The sequence below is a fragment of the Carassius gibelio genome, chromosome B9 (genome assembly GCF_023724105.1).
Source record: "Carassius gibelio isolate Cgi1373 ecotype wild population from Czech Republic chromosome B9, carGib1.2-hapl.c, whole genome shotgun sequence".
Taxonomy (NCBI): domain Eukaryota; kingdom Metazoa; phylum Chordata; class Actinopteri; order Cypriniformes; family Cyprinidae; genus Carassius; species Carassius gibelio.
In genome coordinates this window covers 23,951,184-23,973,604 of record NC_068404.1, presented here as the reverse complement: position 1 = coordinate 23,973,604, position 22,421 = coordinate 23,951,184, and the positions used below count along the sequence as shown (strand labels likewise).

General features: G+C 40.2%; 1 protein-coding gene across 3 annotated transcripts in view; it reads left to right on the top strand.

Annotated features, from left to right (window-relative positions):
• ttn.1 (titin, tandem duplicate 1) overlaps window positions 1-22,421 on the top strand; it is a 132,977-nt gene that overhangs the window by 106,831 nt on the left and 3,725 nt on the right. For all 3 annotated transcript variants that reach the window (XM_052565195.1, XM_052565197.1, XM_052565196.1), the window contains 32 exons: window positions 20-316; window positions 410-997; window positions 1,088-1,390; window positions 1,493-1,789; window positions 1,880-2,167; window positions 2,275-2,574; window positions 2,679-2,981; window positions 3,094-3,399; window positions 3,503-5,269; window positions 5,375-5,668; window positions 5,780-6,064; window positions 6,179-6,478; window positions 6,592-8,658; window positions 8,751-9,053; window positions 9,144-9,449; window positions 9,543-9,833; window positions 9,957-10,253; window positions 10,345-10,650; window positions 10,745-11,047; window positions 11,195-11,476; window positions 11,594-12,187; window positions 12,275-12,562; window positions 12,645-12,944; window positions 13,042-13,344; window positions 13,453-13,755; window positions 13,853-14,437; window positions 14,531-14,833; window positions 14,930-15,229; window positions 15,405-15,974; window positions 16,073-16,378; window positions 16,471-17,064; window positions 17,170-22,355. In XM_052565195.1, coding sequence (XP_052421155.1) covers window positions 20-316; window positions 410-997; window positions 1,088-1,390; window positions 1,493-1,789; window positions 1,880-2,167; window positions 2,275-2,574; window positions 2,679-2,981; window positions 3,094-3,399; window positions 3,503-5,269; window positions 5,375-5,668; window positions 5,780-6,064; window positions 6,179-6,478; window positions 6,592-8,658; window positions 8,751-9,053; window positions 9,144-9,449; window positions 9,543-9,833; window positions 9,957-10,253; window positions 10,345-10,650; window positions 10,745-11,047; window positions 11,195-11,476; window positions 11,594-12,187; window positions 12,275-12,562; window positions 12,645-12,944; window positions 13,042-13,344; window positions 13,453-13,755; window positions 13,853-14,437; window positions 14,531-14,833; window positions 14,930-15,229; window positions 15,405-15,974; window positions 16,073-16,378; window positions 16,471-17,064; window positions 17,170-22,355 — 19,115 coding nt within the window. The remainder of the gene's footprint in view (window positions 1-19; window positions 317-409; window positions 998-1,087; window positions 1,391-1,492; window positions 1,790-1,879; window positions 2,168-2,274; window positions 2,575-2,678; window positions 2,982-3,093; window positions 3,400-3,502; window positions 5,270-5,374; window positions 5,669-5,779; window positions 6,065-6,178; window positions 6,479-6,591; window positions 8,659-8,750; window positions 9,054-9,143; window positions 9,450-9,542; window positions 9,834-9,956; window positions 10,254-10,344; window positions 10,651-10,744; window positions 11,048-11,194; window positions 11,477-11,593; window positions 12,188-12,274; window positions 12,563-12,644; window positions 12,945-13,041; window positions 13,345-13,452; window positions 13,756-13,852; window positions 14,438-14,530; window positions 14,834-14,929; window positions 15,230-15,404; window positions 15,975-16,072; window positions 16,379-16,470; window positions 17,065-17,169; window positions 22,356-22,421) is intronic.

Sequence of the window (22,421 nt, the reverse complement as noted above, 5' to 3'; positions counted from 1 at the left end):
TTCAACTTTGCACCAACAGAAAAACCAAGTCCACCTGCTAAGCTTGGCGTAACTGCAGTAACAAAGAATAGCATAACCATTGCATGGTCAAAACCAGAGTATGATGGTGGAAGCCGAATTACCAGCTACCTCATTGATGCGCTTGAAAAGGGCCAACAGAAGTGGGTTAAATGTGCCACAGTTAAAGCCAACACCCACATTATTAAGAACCTAAGGGAAAATGCAGAATACTTTTTCAGAGTTCGTGCTGAGAATCATGCTGGACTTAGTGAACCAAAAGAAATGATTATTCCTGTGGTTGTGAAAGATCAACTTGGTGAGTGTTAGTTCGTTCAATTAATTCCATGTTTATCATATTTAAATAATCTAGTAATGTTGTATGTCCATTTTCTTTGACTATTGTTTACAGATGCGCCTGAGTTTGATATGAAGAATTTCCCACATAACACTGTTTATGTGAGAGCAGGATCAAATCTTAAATTTGAGCTTCCACTCTCTGGTAAACCAATGCCAAAAGTCACAATGTCAAGAGGCAATGCTCCAGTTAAGTGCGGCAAGAGATTTAGCTTTGACGTAACCCCTGAAAGTCTTAATATCAGTCTCAAAGAAAGTATTGCAAGTGATGCTGGAAGATATGACATTGTTGCCTCAAACACAAGTGGAACCACCAAGATGTTTGTAAATATACTGGTCCTGGATAGACCAGCTCCTCCTGTCGGGCCTGTTAAAGTTAGTGATGTGAGGGAGACAAGCTTGTGTCTCCAATGGCTCCCACCTGTGTATGATGGTGGCAGTCCTGTTACAAACTATGTTGTTCTAAAACGTGAAACAAGTACTCCAGCCTGGACAGAAGTGTCATCCACAATTGCAAGAAGCACTGTTAAAGTCACCAAACTTACAAAGGGAGAAGAATACCAGTTCAGAGTTAAAGCTGAGAACCGTTTTGGCATCAGTGATCACATTGATTCTCAGTCAGTTACAGTGAAGCTTCCATACAGTGAGTACATAGATGATGTACATAATGTGCAGTTGTTTCTATTTAAGTCTGAATTTCTGTTAAACCCCCGCTGGTTTGTTGTATTTTTAGCTATCCCTGGACCACCATCAACACCATGGCTGGGTTATGTGTCAAGGGAGAGCCTCACTGTTTGCTGGAATGAGCCAGTAGTAGATGGAGGAAGCCCAGTGGTTGGATACCATGTCCAAATGAAAGAAAGAAGTAGCATTCTTTGGCAAACAGTAAACAAAACAGCAATCCCTGCAAATCAAATTAGAGTGACAAACATATGTCCTGGAATGATTTACGAATTCAAGGTAGCTGCAGAAAATGCAGCTGGTATTGGAAAGTTCAGCAAGACATCAGAAGAAGTGCTAGCAATTGATGCCTGTGGTAAGTTTTAATAATACAAATAATAATATATAAACTAAGTTGATACGTTGTCAAGTTTCTCTGAAATTCATTGCCATAAAACAAATCATTGTTTTGTTTTAGAACCACCGGCAAATGTGAGAATTTCTGAGGTTACAAAAAATTCAATTAGCCTTGTATGGCAGAAGCCGCCATTTGATGGTGGAAGCAAAATCACTGGCTACATGGTTGAGCGAAGAGATGCTCCAAATGGCAGATGGACAAAGGCAAACTTTACCAATGTCATTGATACTAACTTCACTGTATCAGGCTTGACTCAGGATCAGGCATATGAATTCAGGATTTTTGCCAAAAATACAGTTGGCTCGATCAGCAATCCATCTCTAATTGCAGGACCAGTAACTTGTGTCGACATTTCTGGTAAGTTTATTGATGCTACTTTGATAGTTATCTCATGTTATCATCACTTTTCACACTTTATTATACATTTCTGTTTCCTGTCATTCTTAGGTGCTCCAGTAATTGACCTGCCCCCAGAGTATTTGGATGTTGTGCAATACAAAGCTGGTACATCATTCAAAATCAAAGTGGGAATATTTGCTAAACCCTTGCCAACTATTGAATGGCTTAAAGATGACAAGGAGCTAGTGTCAAGTGCACAGCTGTCAATTGAGAACACAACTGACTCATCTGCCATCCTCATTAAGGATGCTAGTCGTCATAATACTGGAACCTATGAGCTCAAAATCAAGAATGTGTTTGGCACAGCATCTGCTAATATCAGAATACAGATTTTAGGTATGTAATCATTTGTCCCAAAAATATATATAAATGTAATTTCAATGTCTTTTTCACCTCTTTATGTCCTCGTTGTAAATTTATAAACCTTTTAATTCTGTAAATAGACAAACCCGGACCTCCAGCTGGACACATTGAATTCAAATCAGTCTCTGCTGACAAGATAACAATTGAATGGGAACCAGTGATTGATGAAGGAGGTGCAAAAGTAACTCATTACATTGTAGAAAAACGAGAGACAAGTAGAGTAGTGTGGTCCCCAGTTTCTGAAGCAATGGAAGCACGTACTGTTACTGTCCAAAAGTTGGCCAGAGGAAATGAATACATATTCCGTGTCAGAGGTGTTAACAAATTTGGAGCTGGAGATCCTCTGGAGTCTGAGCCTGTAATTGCCAAAAATGCATTTGGTAAGGAGACAATAACTGTAAATCTAATTTATATAATATATAGTTTTGGTAAACCAGATAATTACAAATATACTATTCATTAAGTCAATTATTATTGTTTTTAGTTACTCCTGGACAAACTTCTACACCTGAAGCAACAGATATCACCAGAACATCAATGCAAATTGTTTGGGATAAACCTAGTATGGATGGTGGTAGCATGGTTACAGGATACTATCTGGAGAGACGTGACAAGAAGAGCCTGCGCTGGGTAAAAGTGTACAAGGACCCCATTAATGACACCAAAGCAAAGGTCCATCATCTCACAGAAGGAAATGAATATCAGTATCGTGTATGTGCAATCAATAAAGCTGGGGAAGGTCCCTACTCTGATGTTTCTGACTTCTACAAAGCTGCTGATCCAGTTGGTATGTATTACGGTTTCATTTTACAAAAATATAAATTTTACTAAATTCATATTTAATTAATATTCTAACTGCCTTGATAAAGTTATAACCAAGTTTTGTAAATTCTCCTAAGACCCACCATGTGAACCAACTAAGCTCAAGGTAGTGGACTCAACTAAAACATCAATAACACTTGGATGGTCCAAGCCAGAATATGATGGAGGCAGTGAAATAACCAGCTATGTTGTAGAAAAAAGAGTTGGCGAGGAAGGGGAGTGGACAGTGATTAGCCATAAGGGAGAAGTGAGAACCACAGAGTATGTTGCCTCGGACCTTAAACCAGACATTGACTACTACTTCCGTGTATCTGCTGTTAATTGTGCTGGACGTGGAGACCCAATTGAAATGGAAGAGCCAGTACAAGCCAAGGACATTCTTGGTATGTACTAATGTTGAAATGCTTGTTATATCTTTGTACATTTTATAGCAATATTTCCAGAGTGCAAATAACAGCATAAATAATTACAATTATTATTTTGCAGAGGAAGCCCAGGTTGATACGGATGTTGCAATGAGAACTCATTACATTATGAAAGCTGGTAAAGATGTTGAAATCATGGTGCCCCTGAAAGGCAGACCTGCTCCAAGTGTCTCTTGGAAGAAGGAAGACCAAAACATTGACAATGATCCTAAATATGACATTCACAACACAGACACTTCATCGTGTCTCATAATTACACAAGTAACTCGAAACGACACTGGTAAATACACCATCAATATATCAAATGGTGTAGGAGAACCAAAGTCCTTAACTGTGTCTGTTAAAGTACAGGACACTCCAGCTGCTTGTAGGAATTTGATTTTGAAAGACGTCACTCGTGGGAAAGTTACACTTTGCTGGGAGCCTCCTCTACTGGATGGTGGCGCTGAAATTACCAATTATGTTGTTGAGAAAAGAGACTCTTCTAAGCGTACCTATGCATGTGTAACAAATAAGTGCAAGGAAACCACGTGTGTAATTGAAGAACTATCTGAGAAAGCATCATTCTTCTTCCGTGTATTAGCAGAAAATGAGAATGGAGTTGGAGATCCATGTGAAGCAGCAGAGCCAGTTAAAGCCACAGAGACACCAGGACCGGTCAAAGACCTTTCTATGAAAGACTCCACAAAGACTTCAGTAATACTACAATGGAACAAACCAGATTATGATGGTGGTAGCATTATTACAGACTATATAATTGAAAAGAAAATCCAAGGTCAAGAAGAATGGGCCCCTGCTGGAACAAACAAGCATTGTGAACATGAAGTTACAAAGCTTAAGGAACTCACTGAAATGTTTTTCAAAGTTTGTTCCAAGAATGAAAAGGGCACTAGTGACTTCGTTGAAATCGGACCAATTAAAGTAAAGGACTACATTATCCCACCAGAAGCAAACCTTGAAGAGTATCCTGATGGACAAATCAGTGTACGTTTGGGACATAATGTCCACATTGAATTGCCATACAAGGGTAAACCAAGACCAAGCATTCTTTGGTTAAAGGACAATTTACCACTGAAAGAGAGTGAAAAAATACGCTTCAAGAAGTCTGAAAACAAAGCCACTCTTATGATAAAAAATGTGGAGAAAGACAATGGAGGCAAATACACACTTAGTCTTGACAACAACTTCTTCCGAAAATCTTTTCATATACAGGTTATTACCCTTGGACCACCCTCTAAACCTATTGGGCCCATCCGCTTGGATGAGGTCAGAGCAGAAAGTATAGCCATATCTTGGGATGAGCCAAATGATAATGGGGGTGGAGAAATCACTTGTTACACTGTTGAGAAACGTGACACCTCTCAGACTGACTGGAAAATGGCTTGTTCAAGTGTGATTGGAACATCATTTAAGGTACTCAATCTGATCAAGGGAATTCAATATCAGTTCAGAGTCTGTGCAGAGAATAGATATGGTGCAAGTGAACCTTTAGTTTCACAAAATGTCATTGCCAAGCATGAGTTCAGACCACCTGGCCCACCAGGAATGCCAGTGGTTTACAATGTTACAAATGATGGCATGACTATTCAGTGGGATGCACCTATTTTTGATGGAGGTTGTCCAATCCTTGGTTTCCATGTTGAAAAGAAGGAGAAGAACAGCATAATGTGGCAAAAGGTTAACATAGTCTTGGTCAAAGAAATGGAGTACAGGATTCCTGGTCTTATTGAAGGCTTGGAATATCAGTTCAGAGTCTACGCCCAGAATGATGCTGGATACAGTCGCATGAGTGATGAAAGCAAACCTGTTATGGCTGTTTCTCCAGTTGGCAAGTTCAACTTTTAGGCTTATTTTTTCACACAGATATTTCACATTTTAAATGTATTACAGTTGACAGTGTCTAAATAGTAAATAACATGTATTTTAATTTCAGATCCTCCTGGTACCCCTGACTATGTTGATGTAACAAGTGAATCAGTTAAACTGAAATGGGAAGCACCCAAGCGTGATGGTGGAAGCAAAATTGTTGCCTATAATGTTGAAAAACGACAGGGCAAAGGGCGGTGGTTAAAGACCAATTTTTCAAATGTGACCGACACAGAATTTGCAGTGACTGGCCTTGCTTTGGGTGAACGCTATGAATTTAGAGTCATAGCAAGAAATGCTATTGGCACAGTGAGCCCACCTTCTCAGTCTTCTGGATATGTCTTAATCAGAGATGAGAGCTGTAAGTATACACAGTTTATAATGTGTTTTTCATCGTTAAGTGGTCAACATTTTTATATGGAATTTTTATGCTGGTCTGTATGTCTTAAATTCATAATCTTACCTCTTTTAGTTTCTCCAAACATTGAGTTTGGACAGGAATACTTTGAGGGAGTCTCTATTAAAGCTGGAGAAAACATCAGGCTAAAAGTAACAATCAAAGGAAGACCAACACCAAAAGTGACCTGGTACAGAGATAATATTGAATTAACCAAGAAAATGGTTGATATCACCACAATTTCTGGATCAAGTACCCTCTTTATCAGAGATGCTGACCGTAGTCATCGTGGTCTTTATACTGTGGAAGCCATAAATCCCTCAGGATCTAAAAAGGAATCAGTGAAAGTTGAAGTCTTTGGTATTAATAATTTTTGTACCTTATCCCTCTTATTTATGCATTCCACAATTTAATCACTACATTTTCTTAAGAAGCACTTCTTTAACCTATGCTTCTATAATTTCCATCTTTTAGATACACCTGGTGAACCTGTTGGACCAATCACATTCTCGGATATCTCTGAGGGCAAAGTAACACTTTCATGGAATCCGCCTGTGAATGATGGTTGTTCTGAGGTCACTCATTACATTGTTGAGAAACGTGAAACCTCAAAAATTTCATGGACACTTGTTACGGATGAGTGCTTGACAAGCACATACACTGCAACCAAACTGATCAAGACAAATGAGTATCAGTTCCGTGTTTCTGCAGTCAATAGGTTTGGTATTAGCAGACCACTGGATTCAGTTCCTGTGATAGCACAAATGCAATACAGTAAGATAATAAAAAACTTATTGAAATATATTTTTCTCAAAGTTTCTGTAAAACACTGTAAAAAATCTTTAAAAAAAAGTGTCTAAATTAATTCTTTATTTCCATCCCTGCAGCTGTTCCAGATTCTCCTGGAACTCCAGATGCAACAGATGTCGACGGAGAGAGTATCACAATCAACTGGGCTCCGCCAACACATGATGGTGGAAACCCAATAAAATATTACATTGTGGAAAGACGTGAAAAGAAGACTGGTCGCTGGCTGAAAGTCCTAACAAGGAAACCCATTGTTGAGGCTGCACACAGAGTGACTCATCTTACAGAGAATGTGGAGTATGAATTCCGTGTTTATGCTGTAAATGATGCTGGAATTGGAGCACCAAGCAACATTTCAATGCCAATTAAATGTGCAGAGCCAACAGAAGTACCTGATGCCCCATCTATTGTCAATGTGACTGACACTACCAATACATCTGTCAGTTTGGAATGGACCAGACCTGCCTATGATGGTGGAATGGAAATCCATGGCTACATTATTGAGATGTGCAAGGGATCTGAAGTGCAATGGCACAGAGTCAATGAGGATCTTTGTTCTGTCACAAGATACAATGTAACTGGTTTGGAAACTGGTGCAGAGTACAAGTTCCGTATTTGTGCAGTCAATTCTGTTGGAAAGGGAGAAGCCAAAGAAATACCTGAGTATGCACAGGCAGTAGACAGGCTCTTGGCACCAGAAATTGACATAGATGCATCCTTCAAACAGACACATATTTTGAAAAGTGGTGGAAGTTTATGTATCCGTATTGGCTTTAAGGGAAAGCCAACACCTACAGCTTCCTGGACAAAAGTAGATGGAGAACTTGGTGTTATGACAGACATCACTACCACTGAGACATACACAGCCTTGACACTGGAAAACTGCACTAGAAATGATACTGGAAAATATACTCTCACTCTTGAGAACAGTAGCGGCAATACATCTATCAATGTTACAGTCAAAGTGTTGGACACACCTGGTATACCAGGGGCTCTCTCCATCAAGGAAGTCACAAGAGGAGCTCTCACAATTGCTTGGGAACCTCCTACAAATGACGGTGGTGCACGTGTTCATCATTACACTGTTGAAAAGCGTGAGGCAAGCCGTCGTACATGGACAGAGGCAGCACCCAAGACCACTCAAACAAGCTTAAGAGTTTCTGATCTCCTGGAAGGTGTACCTTATTTCTTCAGAGTTATGGCTGAGAATCAGTATGGTCTTGGTGAAGCATATGAAATGCCTGATCCAGTTATTGCCACAGCTGAACCTGCTCCACCAAAGAGAGTTGATATCATTGATACAACTGACACATCAGCAACCCTGGCCTGGCTCAAGCCAGAGCATGATGGAGGAAGCCGTATCACAGGCTATTGTGTGGAATCCAAGGCAAAAGATACAGATAAATGGGTTGTTTGTGGTACCACAAAAAATCTAAGCCTTGTAATTGAAGGACTTACAGAGAACAGTGAGTATGAATTCCGTGTCAAAGCAAAGAATGATTCTGGCTTCAGTGTGCCAAGAGAAGCTTTCTCTTCAGTCATCATTAAAGAGCCACGAATTGAACCTACTGCCGATCTCAGTGGTATCACCAACCAACTCATTACTAGCAGGATTGGTGAATCTTTTGAGATTGATGTTCCAATTAGTGGAAGACCAGCTCCAAAGGTCTCCTGGAAACTTGAGGAAATGAGACTAAAAGAAACTGACAGGGTTTCAATCAAGACTAACAAAAACAGGACCACTCTTACAGTTAAAGACTGCATGAGAGGTGATGGAGGAAGATATTTCCTCACCCTTGAGAATATCACTGGGTCAAAGACTTTCACTCTCACTGTCAATGTTATTGGCAGACCAAGCCCTCCAGAGGGCCCTATTGAGATTTCCTCAATTACATCAGAGTCATGCGTAATATCATGGAATCCACCTGAGGATGACGGTGGCACAGACATCACAAACTACATTATTGAGAAGCGTGAATCTGGTTCAACTGCTTGGCAGCTTATTAACTCAAGTGTAAAACATACTTCTTTCCATGTTTCACATCTAACTAAATACATGCAGTATACTTTCCGTGTCTGTGCTGAAAACCGTTTTGGTGTGAGCAAACCAACAGAATCTGAGACAATTGTTGCAGAACATCCATTTGGTATGTAATAGCTAATAAGGAATTAACATTTTTGAGATACTGTATAAATGATCAAATATTAAATATTTAATAACATGTTTTCCTTTTTATAGTTCCTCCAGGGCCTCCAACAAGGCCAGAAGTGTTCGCTGTAACTGCCAACAGCATGAGCATTCGTTGGGAGGAGCCGTACCATGATGGTGGCAGCAAAGTCTCTGGATACTGGATCGAAAAGAAGGAGCGTAACACAATTCTCTGGGTGAGAGAAAACAAGATTCCCTGCTTTGAATGCTATTACAAGGTGGAAGGCCTTGTTGAGGGTCTTGAATACCAGTTCAGAGTGTATGCAATGAATAGCGCTGGCCTCAGCAAAGCAAGCGAAGCATCAAAAAGAGCTGTGGCACAAAATCCAGTGGGTAAGTACATCACAATCAAAAAGTAACTTATTCCAGCCTAGATTGACAAAAACAGTACTTAATGTATTTTTTGATGATACAAATGTGTAGATCCTCCAGGAAAAACAGAAGTTACAAATGTATCAAGATCAACAGTCTCAATCAAATGGTCTGTGCCCCTAAATGATGGTGGAAGCCCGATCACAGGCTACATTGTTGAGCGCAAGCCTTATTCTGTCACTGGAGAAGGTCGCTGGCTTAAGTGTAACTACACTAATGTTACCGACACAAATTTCACTATCACTGCATTGGGAGAAGGAGAGGAATATGAATTCCGTGTAATTGCCAAAAATGCAAATGGAGTGTTGAGCCTGCCATCAGTTTCAACAGGACCAGTGACATGCAAAGCAGAATACAGTATGTATCATACATGGTTCTTTCACTAAATGAGACAAAAAAAAATGTATCAATGAGAACATAAATACTCATGACACTTAAATTATTTTGCAGTTCCTCCTAAAGCAGAGCTAGACAGCAAACTCCTTGTGGACACGGTTGTAATTAGAGCTGGATCTGATCTGGTGCTGGATGCTTCTGTTGGTGGTAAACCTGAGCCTAAAGTCAGCTGGTCCAAGGGCACAAAAGATCTAGAGCTCTGTGAAAAATATGCTCTCCAGTATTCAAGTACCCGTGCTCTGGCAATCATAAAGTTCTGTGACAGAGATGACACTGGGAAGTATGTTTTGACAGTTAAAAATGCAAGTGGAACAAAAACTGCTGAGGTCAACGTTAAAGTGCTTGGTAAGTGTGCTAAACATAAAGCAATGACATAGATGAATGGTACCTTCAAGTCCCAAACAAATTGTATCTTCTATCCAAAATATGTTCAGTTCGTTCATACTATAATCTTTCTTCTTTTCCAAGATACACCTGGTCCCTGTCAGGAGATTACAGTCAGCAATATATCTCAGGAAAAATGCACAGTGTCTTGGAAAGAGCCACTGGAGGATGGTGGTGACCCTATAACACATTACATTGTTGAAAGAAGAGATACCAATAGACTTAACTGGGTTATCACGGAGGCTGAATGCAAAGCCCTAACATGTGAAATTAAAAGACTTTTCAAGAACAATGAATATATCTTCCGTGTGAGAGGTGTGAACAAGTATGGATCTGGTGTGGCAGTACAGTCTACCCCCATCTTTGCCAGAAACTCATTCAGTAAGTGTGATGATTAAGGTTAAAAACATTATCAGAGTTTTTTTTTGTAGTGCTGTGTGTTACAATATTCCACCTTCATTTCCAATTACAGCTGTCCCATCACCTCCTGGAACACCAGAAATCCTTGCAGTTGGAAAAGACTTTGCAACGATAGAGTGGCTGAAGCCTGAGAGCGATGGTGGCAGTGAAGTCACAAACTACCTGATTGAGTTCCGTGAAAGAAAGAGTGTTAGATGGATCAAGGTTAACAGAGATTCTATTCTCAAGGACACATCCTTCAAAGTCACTGGTCTCCATGAAGGCAACATTTATCAGTTCCGTATTACAGCCATGAATGCAGCTGGTGATAGTGAACCTAGTGAAGTGTCAATGTATGCAGTATGTAGAGAACCAACAGGTAAGTTTCTGAAACAATCCCATTATTAACATTTAAATGTGTATATTACTATAGTAACAACTGTTTACCTTATTATGTTAAATCCCCATTTTAGGCACTCCAGATCCACCTTCAATCCCACGAGTTACAGACACACACAAAGATAGTATTAGCCTTGCCTGGACACGACCAGTTGAAGATGGAGGTGCTGATGTTATTGGTTACGTTCTTGAGATGCAAGAAGCTGGTGCAGAGGAATGGACAAAAGTGCATGAAAAGAATCTTAGGGTGACCGAACACACAGTTACAGGTCTTCCTGCTGGCAAAAAATACTTTTTCAGAGTTGCAGCTGTCAATGTAAATGGAATGGGTGACTTCAGTGAACCTTGTGCAGAGACCGAGCCTGTGGAAAGAATTGGTATGTTCACACAAATTCCAAATTGTTATATTCTGTCAAAGTTTGATATATACACAAATGCAAGAAAGAAGCAATTTCCTATTGCAGCAATATCTTTGTAAGTATATTTTCTATTAAACTCTATTGTTTTGTTTATTTTTATTTTAGAAATTCCTGACCTTGAGCTGCCTGATGAACTGACAAAGACCATTTGTCTGAGAGCAGGAAGTTCTCTGCGGCTCCATGTTACTGTTACTGGTAGACCAATCCCAACTATAACCTGGAGCAAACCTGGTGTGGACCTCCAAAATCGTGGCTTTATTGAAGTGACAAATACTGCTACAACTCTCATTATTGACAAGGTGCACCGCTATGATGCTGGAAGATATACAATTGAAGCTTCTAATTCAGCTGGGAAGAAGGATGCAAGCATTCTTGTGAAAATCTATGGTATATATCTTTATATATTTTTCCCCCATATTAAATCACTGAAATCATTGAATTAGTGTATATAACAATTCACCATGAAATTATGTCTTACCAGCATGTTTATGAATTATTTTTCAGATACACCTGGTCCAACTGGTCCAATTAAGTTGAAAGAGCTTACAAAAGATTCTGCTCACATTACTTGGGATGCTCCTGAGGTCGATGGTGGAGCACCTGTCAATAATTACATAATTGAAAGACGAGAGGCATCAATGAGAGCATACAAAACTGTCACATCCAAATGCAGCAAGACATCATACAAAATATCTGGTCTGACAGAAGGAATGCTGTATTATTTCAGAGTTTTACCAGAAAATATCTATGGTGTTGGTGAACCTTGTGAGACAGGTGATGTTGTATTGGTCTGTGAAGTTCCACTGCCACCAGTCAAGCTTGAAGTTGTAGATGTAACCAAATCCAGTGTATCACTTGCCTGGGAGAAACCTTTACATGATGGAGGCAGCAGAATTACTGGCTACATTGTTGAGGCTTGTAAAGCTGGTACTGACAAGTGGATGAAGGTGGCAACTTTAAAACTTACAGACTTTGAGTACACTATCATGTCACTTAATGAGAACGAGCAGTACTTCTTCAGGGTACGTGCTGTCAACAGCAAAGGAGCTGGTGAGCCAAAAGAAATCGTAACAGCTGTGACAGTTCAAGATCAAAGAGGTATGTATATTCATAATAACAAAAATTAAAAGATGCTGTCAATTGTTTTTCATGTTTCACTGTTTATGCCTTTTTTTCCTCTTTCAGTCTTGCCAAAGGTTGATCTATCAGCTATTCCACAGAAGATGATAAGTGTTTTGGCAGGCAAACCCCTTGAGCTTGACTTACCAATTATAGGTCGACCACCACCAGCTTGTTCTTGGTTCTTCAATGACAATAGGATAAAGATTGTGGAGCGTGTGAAGATAAAGTCAACTGGAAAATTCTCTAAATTAACCATTTTTGACACTACAATTGATGACAGTGGAGTATATACACTTGAGTTGAAAAACATAACAGGAGTAACTACTGAAAACATCAAAGTCATCATTCTTTGTAAGTACAGACCCCCTGCATGAAAACAGATATTGTAAAATGGTTAAGTTATAATATTAATTATAAACATCTCTCTCTTTAGCCAAACCTGATGAGCCTCAAGGGCCTATCCGATTTGATGAAATTGATGCAACATCCGTCACAATAAGCTGGGATCCACCTACGAGAGATGGTGGTGCACCAATTAGCAACTATGTGGTTGAACAACGAGATGCTCATCGGCCAGGATGGTTACCTGTGTCAGAATCAGCTACCAGACCAACATTCAAATTTGTCAGACTGACAGAGGGCGATGAATATGTGTTCCGTGTTGCAGCAACCAATCGCTATGGCACTGGGGATTACTTACAGTCAGAAATCGTAATGTGCAAGAGCTCCAAATGTAAGAAAACATGTTTAAAAATATATATATATATTTATGATTTAGGATATATGTATATATTCTAGACCTACTTCACACATTTGAATTTTTGTTATAGCAATTCCCGGGCCGCCTGGAAGACCCATTGTATTTGATGTATCACGTGATGGCATGACTGTTGCATGGGAGCCACCAGATGAGGATGGAGGCTTAGAGGTGTCTGGCTATATTATTGAACGCAAGGAGGTCAGATCAGATAGGTGGATCCGTGCTAATAAAAATCCAGTGACAATGACAAGATACAGATCCACTGGATTAATTGAAGGCCTGGAATATGAACACAGAGTGACAGCCATCAATCCTCGTGGTGTTGGCAAACCTAGCCTTCTTTCTAAACCGGCAGTAGCAACTGATCCTGTTGGTAAGCAGAATCTTACTATTAATACATTTGTATATTAACTGACACAAAATTTTGATTGAGGTAAATTCAATTATTATCACTTATTAAACAATTACATAAACCCTACAGATCCACCTGGGTCACCTCAAAACCCACGGGTCACAGATACCACAAAGTCTTCTGTGTCTTTGGCCTGGAGTCCTCCAGATGAGGAGGGTGGTGCTAAGGTTACAGGTTATCTAATTGAAATGCAAAAGGTTGGTTCAGTAACCTGGATGAAGTGTAATGCTACACCTTCACTCATCTGTGAATATACCTTGACACAAATGCCACAAGGAGAAGAATTCAAATTCCGTGTTATGGCTTGCAATGCTGGTGGACCAGGTGAACCAGCTGAAGTACCAGGAGTTGTGACTATAACAGAAATGCTTGGTAAGATCTTATGACACTGTCATTAACTTCCTGTAGTTATATGTGTGAAATGCTATATGTCTGGAATGATTTAATTATTTGAAATGTGTTATTTCAGATCCTCCAAGTTATGATCTTGAGGCAAAATACAAAGATGTCCTTGTAGTCAGATCCGGAGGAGTAATCAGACTTTCAGTGCCCATCAAAGGCAAACCTAATCCTACCTGCAAATGGACCAAGGATGGATCAGAGGTGACCAACCGTGCAATGATTGTCTCCAATGAAGACGTATCAGAGCTTGTAATCAAACAAGCTGAAAAGTCTGATTCTGGAGTTTACAATCTCCATCTGGAAAACAAGTGTGGCAAAAAAATGCTTCCTATAAAGGTCAAGGTTATTGGCCGTCCATCTGTACCTGAAGGCCCTCTTAGATTTGATGATATACAAGCACATTCTGTAAAAGTTAGCTGGAAACCACCAACAGACGATGGTGGTTCTGAAATTGTTGGCTATATTGTGGAGAGACGTGAAGTAACAAAAGCAGCTTGGTACACTGTTGACTCGCGAGTGGTTGACACATCCCTTGTGGTTAAGGGACTACAAGAAAATGTTGAATACCACTTCAAGGTGACAGCAGAGAACCAGTTTGGAATAAGCAGCTCCCTGAAATCAGAAACAACTGTTGAACCAAAGACTCCAATTTGTAAGTGCTCGTCAGTTATCTAATTTCTAGGCAATGTATGTTTGTTATTAAACATAAAAGCATTTTCTTTAATTTTTTGTTATTAATATTTAGGTGTCCCTGAGGCTTCAGGCACTCCACCAGAAATTATGGATGTAACTAAGAATTCTGCTGCTTTGGCTTGGACTAAACCCAAAGATGATGGTGGATCTCGCATTACTGGTTACTTCATTGAATACAAAGAAGTGTCGTCTGATAAATGGATTCGTCATGAGGCAAAGATTACCTCAACAATGTATACTCTTAGTCAGCTCACTACTGATTCTGAGTATCATTTCCGTGTTATTGCTGTGAATGATATTGGAGAGAGTGAACCAGGACCTGCATCAGATTCAGTAATATGCAAAGATCCATTTGGTATGTCCTGATTCTTAATTTTCTCTGTTCATCAATTGATTTTAAATTATTGTCTTTATTTAATAATAATAAAAAATAAAAATACATTCTATTTAGATAAACCAAGCCATCCTGGAGAAATTGACACTATGACTGTTACCAAAGACTACATTTCAATTAACTGGGAGGCTCCAGCATGTGATGGTGGAAAACCAGTCCTTGGCTACTGGATTGAATACCGAAAATCTGGAGAGAGTGCTTGGAAGAAATGCAATAAGGAGCGCACAAAGGACAAACAGTTCACTCAAGGTGGTCTTCAAGAAGCAACAGAATATGAATTCAGAGTATTTGCTGAAAATGAAACCGGAATTAGCAGACCACGCAGAACAGCAACTGGCATCAAAACTAAATTGGGTGGTAAGTATGGTTTGAAAAAACATTTTAAAGTATAGTTTTATGTATTGGGATTTGTCAGTATTAATTATTTATCCAAATACATTTTTAGAGGAGAAATGTATTTGACTAAAATAAATCTCTCTATAGCTGTCCATGCTTTTTTATTTAATTATTTCTTTATTTTTATATTTCCTAGTTGGAAATAAACCAGCTCTCAGGAAAGAAATGGATGAGGTCTCTGCCAAACTAGGACAAACTGCAACTCTCAAATGTCAGATTATTGGAAGACCTGTTCCAGAAATTAAATGGTACAAGGGTGGAAAGGAAATCAAAGAAGGTCACAAATATGCAGCAACCTCGGATGGCCGTAATCATACACTGACGATTTCAACCGATCAACAGGAAGATGAGGGTCTGTACACATGCAAGGCTGTGAATGAGGCCGGCGAGTGTGAGACCAGTGGAACTCTGGTCCTTGAAGCAGCACCACAGTTCCCAGTGCCACTGAAAGACAAAATCTTTGCAACATGTGGTAGCACAGTGCGCATACATGTTGTTTACATTGGTCGACCTCAGCCTAAGATAATGTGGCTTTATGGAGCCAAAGCTTTGGAATCCTCTGAGAATGTGATAATTGAAAATACAGAGCATTACACTCATTTGATTCTCAAAAACGTACAGCGCAGAGAAAATGGAGGAAAATACAGAATCAGGATTAACAACCATTTTGGGGCTGCAGATACTGTAACTCACGTTGAAATCTTAGGTATATGTTTAATAAAGTTTAATCATGTAAAAAAATCTGGTAAATATTAGTGGAAATAAGACCAATCAACTTATTCTGTCACTACATTGTGTTTTCAGATAAACCTGCTATGCCAGAAGGTCCTCTTGTACTTGATGCACTGTTAAAGAATTCTGTGATCATCAGCTGGAAAGCACCCAAAGATGATGGAGGATCAATGATCACAAATTATATTGTGGAAAAGCGTGAAGACAAGGAAGGAGCAGAGTGGGAACTTGTATCTTCATCTATCACAGGCACTTCATGCAGAATTCCTAACCTTGTTGAAAATGAGGGATACTTCTTCCGTGTTTCAGCACAAAATCGTTATGGCAATAGTGAATCACTGGAAACTCCTTCTGCTATCCTCATCAAGAGTCAGCTAGGTACGTAATTAAGAAACATGATTAAAGAATGTTGTTGATATTCTTTTTTGTACTATTTAAATTAAATCGTATTTTAAAATGTATGTTTACAGAGAGGCCAGGAGCTCCATTAAAACCAGTTGTTTCTGGACTTACCAAAAACTCCTGTGTTGTGTCTTGGAAGCCACCTCTCAGTGATGGAGGCTCTAAAATAAAGAGCTATTGTCTTGAAAAGCAAGATAAGAAGAAGGGTGAATGGGTTGCAGTTACAACAGATGAAATCCACCAGACTGTTTATTCTGTCAAGGGCCTGACAGAAGGTGTACAGTATGAATTCCGGGTGAAATGTGAAAACCTTGGTGGTGAAAGTGAGTACAGTGAAGTATCTGACCCTGCTATTCCAAAGACTGATGTTGAAGTACGTGCACCTGCTTTCAAGGAAGATCTCAGAAACATGAGTGTAAAATTCAAGAGCAATGCAACATTTGTCTGCAAGATAACAGGACAGCCCAAGCCTGTAATAAAATGGTTCAAACGTGGTAAGGAAATTCAAGGTGATGGCACCAAAATCAAGATCCAAGAATTCAAGGGAGGTTACCAGCAGCTTGTTATTGCTGATTGTGATGCAGAAGACTCAACTGTATATCAGATCAGAGCAACAAACCAGGGTGGATCCATTTCTGCTACTGTTTCTCTAGATGTAGAAAGTAAGCTGTTTTAATATTTTTAGATACTTTGATTGGCTATACCTGCAATTCTGTCTGTAAGAAAAATTCAGTTTTGTGATGCATTAAAAATTTGTCTTTTTTCAGTCCCTGCTAAGATTCATCTACCTAAGAATCTGCAAGAAAAGGAGGCTATCCCTGCACTTCGTGGTGAAATTGTGAACATCAAAATTCCATTCAGTGGAAAACCAGATCCAGTCATCACTTGGCAGAAGGGACAAGACCTTCTTGATAATGATGGACACTATCAAGTCATTGTCACACGATCCTTCACATCTCTTCTATTCCAGAATGGAGTAGAAAGGAATGATGCTGGTTTCTATATTGTGTGTGCCAAAAACAGATTTGGAATAGACCAGCAGACAGTTGAGCTTGATGTTGCAGATGTGCCTGATCCACCACGTGGCATCAAAGCCAGTGATGTTTCTAGAGATTCTGTAACACTTCACTGGGTAGCACCTGCCAATGATGGAGGAAGTAAGGTCACAAACTATATCATAGAAAAGTGTGCCACCACAGCAGAAAGATGGATTCGTGTTGGCCAGTCTCGTGACAGCCACTATACTGTTGTCAATCTGTTTGGAAAGACAAGTTACCAATTCCGTGTCATTGCTGAAAATAAATTTGGTCAGAGTGCACCGTCTGAGTCAAGTGGACCTGTTGTGACGAAGGAAGACAAATCAAGAGTTCTTAACTATGATGAAGAAGTTGATGACACCAGGCCAGTTTCCAAAAGCAAAGCTCCTCATTCAGAGGCTAAGAATGTTCACAACAAGTACATGATTGCTGAAGAGCTTGGCCGTGGACAGTTTGGTATTGTTCACCGGTGCATTGAAACCAGCTCTGAGAAAACTTACATGGCTAAATTTGTCAAAGTTAGAGGTGCAGATCAGGCACTAGTGAAGAAAGAAATTGCAACACTGAATGTGGCACGCCACAAGAACTTCCTGTTACTGCATGAGTCATTTGACTGCCCTGAAGAACTAGTCATGATTTATGAGTTCATCTCTGGTGTGGACATATTTGAGCGCCTTGGTACAGCCAATTTTGAGCTCAATGAGCGTGAAATTGTTAACTATATCAGACAAGTATGTGAAGCTCTGGAATTCCTTCACAGCAAGAGTTATGGCCACTTTGATATCAGGCCTGAAAATATAGTGTACACCACAAGAAAGGGAACTAATGTCAAGATCATTGAGCTCGGACAGTCTAGACACCTTACACCTGGGGACCAAATTAAGATTCAGTACACGACAGCTGAGTTTGCAGCACCAGAAATTCATCAAAATGAGATGGTTAGCTCTGTGACAGATATGTGGTCTGTCGGTGTCCTTGTGTATGTTCTTCTTAGTGGATTTAATCCATTTGCCGCTGAAACTAATCAGCAAATGATTGAGAGCATTTCCAATGCTGAGTACAGTTTTGATGATGAAGCCTTCAAGCATGTAAGTGTTGAGGCATTAGACTTTGTGGACCGCCTACTAACCAAAGAGCGCAAACATCGTATGACTGCTGCTGAGGCTTTGAAACATCCTTGGCTGACAATGAACTCGGAGCAGCTAAGCACTAGGTCCATCAAGATTACTCGCCATAAGAGATATTACCAAGCCATGGTTAAGAAAGAATGGAACACTGTTGTCTCATCTGCTCGTGTTGCCAGTGGTGGTGCTATCAGAAGTCAGCGGGGAGTAACAGTATCTAAAGTGAAGATTGCACCATTTGAACATGGACCAGTGGCAGGACAAATTAAACACAGTGTTGCTGATGAAGGTGATGATATCAAGCTCATTTGCAACATTGATAACTATGATAGCACCACCGAAGTAACATGGTACTGTGGAGTAAGACAACTAGAAGAAGGAACTAAATATGAAATTACTTATGAAGATGGGCTTGCTACCATAACTATCAAGGGAATCACAAGAACTGACGATGGAACATACAGATGCAAAGTTGTCAATGAGTATGGTGAGGACAGTGCTTATTCAGAGCTCTTTGTCAAAGGGGTAAGATCCTATCGTGAGTTTTACACTACACGTGTTGTAAAGAAAGTAAAACGTAGAGTGGACACAGCAAGACTTCTCCAAAGACCTCCTGAATTTACTTTACCATTGTGTAACCGCACAGCTTACATCGGAGAGGACGTGCGCTTTGGTGTCACAATCACAGTGCATCCTGAACCTCGTGTAATGTGGTTGAAAACTGGTCAAAAGATTATGCCGGGAGATGATGATAAGAAATACACTTTTGTTAGTGACAAGGGCCTGTATCAGTTAGTTATTCACAATCTTGACCCAGATGATGATGCAGAATACACTGTTGTGGCACGAAACAGATTTGGTGATGACAGTTGCAAGGCTCGTCTCACAGTGGTCCCTCGTCCTGCTCCTGCTGATACCACTTTGAGACCTATGTTCAAACGTGTCCTTGCTAACTTGGAATGCAGAGAAGGCCAGAGTGTACGTTTTGAAATGAGAGTGTCAGGGCATCCTTCATTGAAATGGGAGAAAGATGGCATGTCTTTGGCATTTGGTCCACAAATTGAAGTTGTGCATGAAGGCTTAGATTACTATGTCTTACATGTAAGAGATACTCTTCCAGAGGATTCGGGCACATACCGAGTCATTGCAACTAACTCAGCTGGGTCTGCAAGTTGCCAAGCCACACTCAAGGTTGAACGTGTGACACACATCAAGAAGGAGGAGAGTAAGGACGAAAAGAAGCAGAAACATGATCTTGAACAGCAAGAGATGGACAAGAAAGTAAGACTAACACAGATACTAGCAGGTACAGATGTTACCCCACTTACTCCAGTCGCACAGCAAGCACTAAGAGAAGCTGCAACTATGTTCAAGCCAGCAATCACTACTAAGAAAGTCAAGAGCGAAGCTGAGGAAGCCAAAGAAAAGGAGGAAAAAAAGAAGAGAGCAGAAGAAAAGAGGTTGAGAATGCCTTATGTTGTTCCTCCACCTCGTGTTGTTGCTCCTAGTGCTCATGAGGAGGATATGGAAATCAAACACTTTGTGCCTTTCTCTGATATGAAGTGGTACAAGAAACTCCGTGATCAATATGAGTTCCCGGAGCCAATGGAAAAGTTCCCCCAGAAAAGACTTAAGCGCATCCGACTGTCAAGATGGGATCAGTTCTATGAAGTACCCCTGCCAAGAATTAACGACCAATACAAGCCAAAATGGCATATTCCTGTTTCACAGGATGACCTTGAGACTGTAAGGCCAGCAAGACACCGCACACCTTCTCCAGAGATGGAGGCTTACTACAGAATCAGGAGACGCTCTCTTGGTGATCTTTCTGATGAAGAACTGCTTCTGCCTGTTAGAGAATACTTGTCAATGAAGAGAACAGAAGAAGAAAGACTTAAACTTGAGGATGAACTTCAGTTAGGCTATTCTGCTTCTCCGCCAAGTCTTAGCCCTGTACGTTTTGAACTCTCTGCACTGCGTCACCCATCACCTAAGAGAGCTGCATATGATGAGGAAGAAGGGGAGGAAATCCCAACATATGACTCTTACCGTATTCCATCGAAATATGAGGCTGGTCCAAGCTATATTGACTTACGTCAACGTCATGATAGGGCAACATACAGACCTCCAAGGCAAAAACAAAGGTTACATGAGGAAAAAGAGGATCAGGAACTGCTTAGGTCAGTAACAACAACCACAAAATTAACTTCCTACAAGAGCAAACTGCAGCACATTGAGTTTGAGGAGAAAACAAAGGTCAAAAGAAAGGAGAAAACAAGAGTTTCTGTGTCAGCAGTAACTGAGGGAGGAGTCATAACTGACTCAACATCATTCTCTCCTGGCTATGCTACAGTAACACGTCCTAAGAAACCTTCTGCAGCTCTGGCAGAAAAAGAAGTGGTTAGAACAACTTCACCTGAAAAGACACGGCCACGTTCCCCCAGCCATGTTTCTACTGAGAAAGCAGACACTACAACAGATTTATCAACACAAATTGATTATATGTCAAGGTATGAGTCAAGAAAGAAAGCCTTGAAAACTGAGAGGAAGTTTGAAATTGTGACCCAGCAGCCTTTTACCCTCGACCATGCACCCAGAGTAACTGTAAGAATGCGCTCTCACCGTGTGCCAATTGGTCAAAACACTAAGTTTACACTAAATGTCCAATCTAAGCCAGAAGCACAGATTAAATGGTACCACAATGGACTGCAGATTGAAGAGAGCAGAAAATACCGTATGTTTAACATGAGTGGCGTTTTGTCTCTTCAAATCATTGATTGTCAGGAAGAGGACAGTGGCACCTACCGTGTTGTATGCACAAATGTAAAGGGAGAGGCCTCTGACTATGCCACTCTCGATGTTGCTGGTGGAGGATTTACTGCATATGCCTCACAACGCAAGGATGAGGAGCCACCAACTCCCTTTGTCCCTGAGATGACAAAAACAGATGTTTATCATGTTTCATCTACAAAAGCTGCATCTGTATCAGAAACACACATGGAAGTATCTGAAATCAAAACAGACAAGATAAAAGAGACAACTGAGACTGTTGTTCAGGAGAGGGTAACTTCTGAAATCAAACGTGAAACTATGGAAGTCACTGCAGTTAAGGAGGTTGTGGTTGAGAAAATTTCTCAGACTAAACTTGAAGCTACAGAAGTGATGACAGTAGTGGAAGAAGCTGTTGAGGAAAAGAAGCCAACTCTCCCTGCTACAATTCTGACTAAACCACAGTCACTCACAGTATCGGAGGGAGAATCTGTTAAATTCACATGTGATGTCGATGGTGATCCTGCACCCACTGTAACATGGATGCGAGAGACGCAAGTAATTGTGTCATCTCATCGTCACCATATTACCTCAACTGAACATAAATCAACCTTTGAGATTACCCAAGTAGAAACTTCAGATGGAGGTAATTACACTGTAGTGGTTGAGAACTCTGAAGGTAAACAGGAGGCACAGTTCAGTCTAACTGTCCGTAAACCAACACCTGTACAGAAGGTTGTTGCTTCTCCTCCAAGAGTGAAATCTCCAGAGTCTCCCCGTATAAAGTCGCCATTTGGAATTAGGTCTCCACAGAGAATTAAATCACCTGAACCAATTAAATCTCCACAAAGAGTTAAGTCCCCACCCATGGTAAAATCACCTACTCCAAAAGAAAAAACATCCAAGCCAACCTTCTCAGCAGAACTAAAAGACATCTCAGCCTCTGCAGATACTATTATTAAGCTTACAGTGAAAGTGTCCGGCGAGCCTAAGCCATCAATCTCTTGGATGAAGGATGGAAAAGTATGAGATTTTTTAAAAATTTCATGGGGTAAAAATTATATATTGTAATGAATAGATTTACTAACT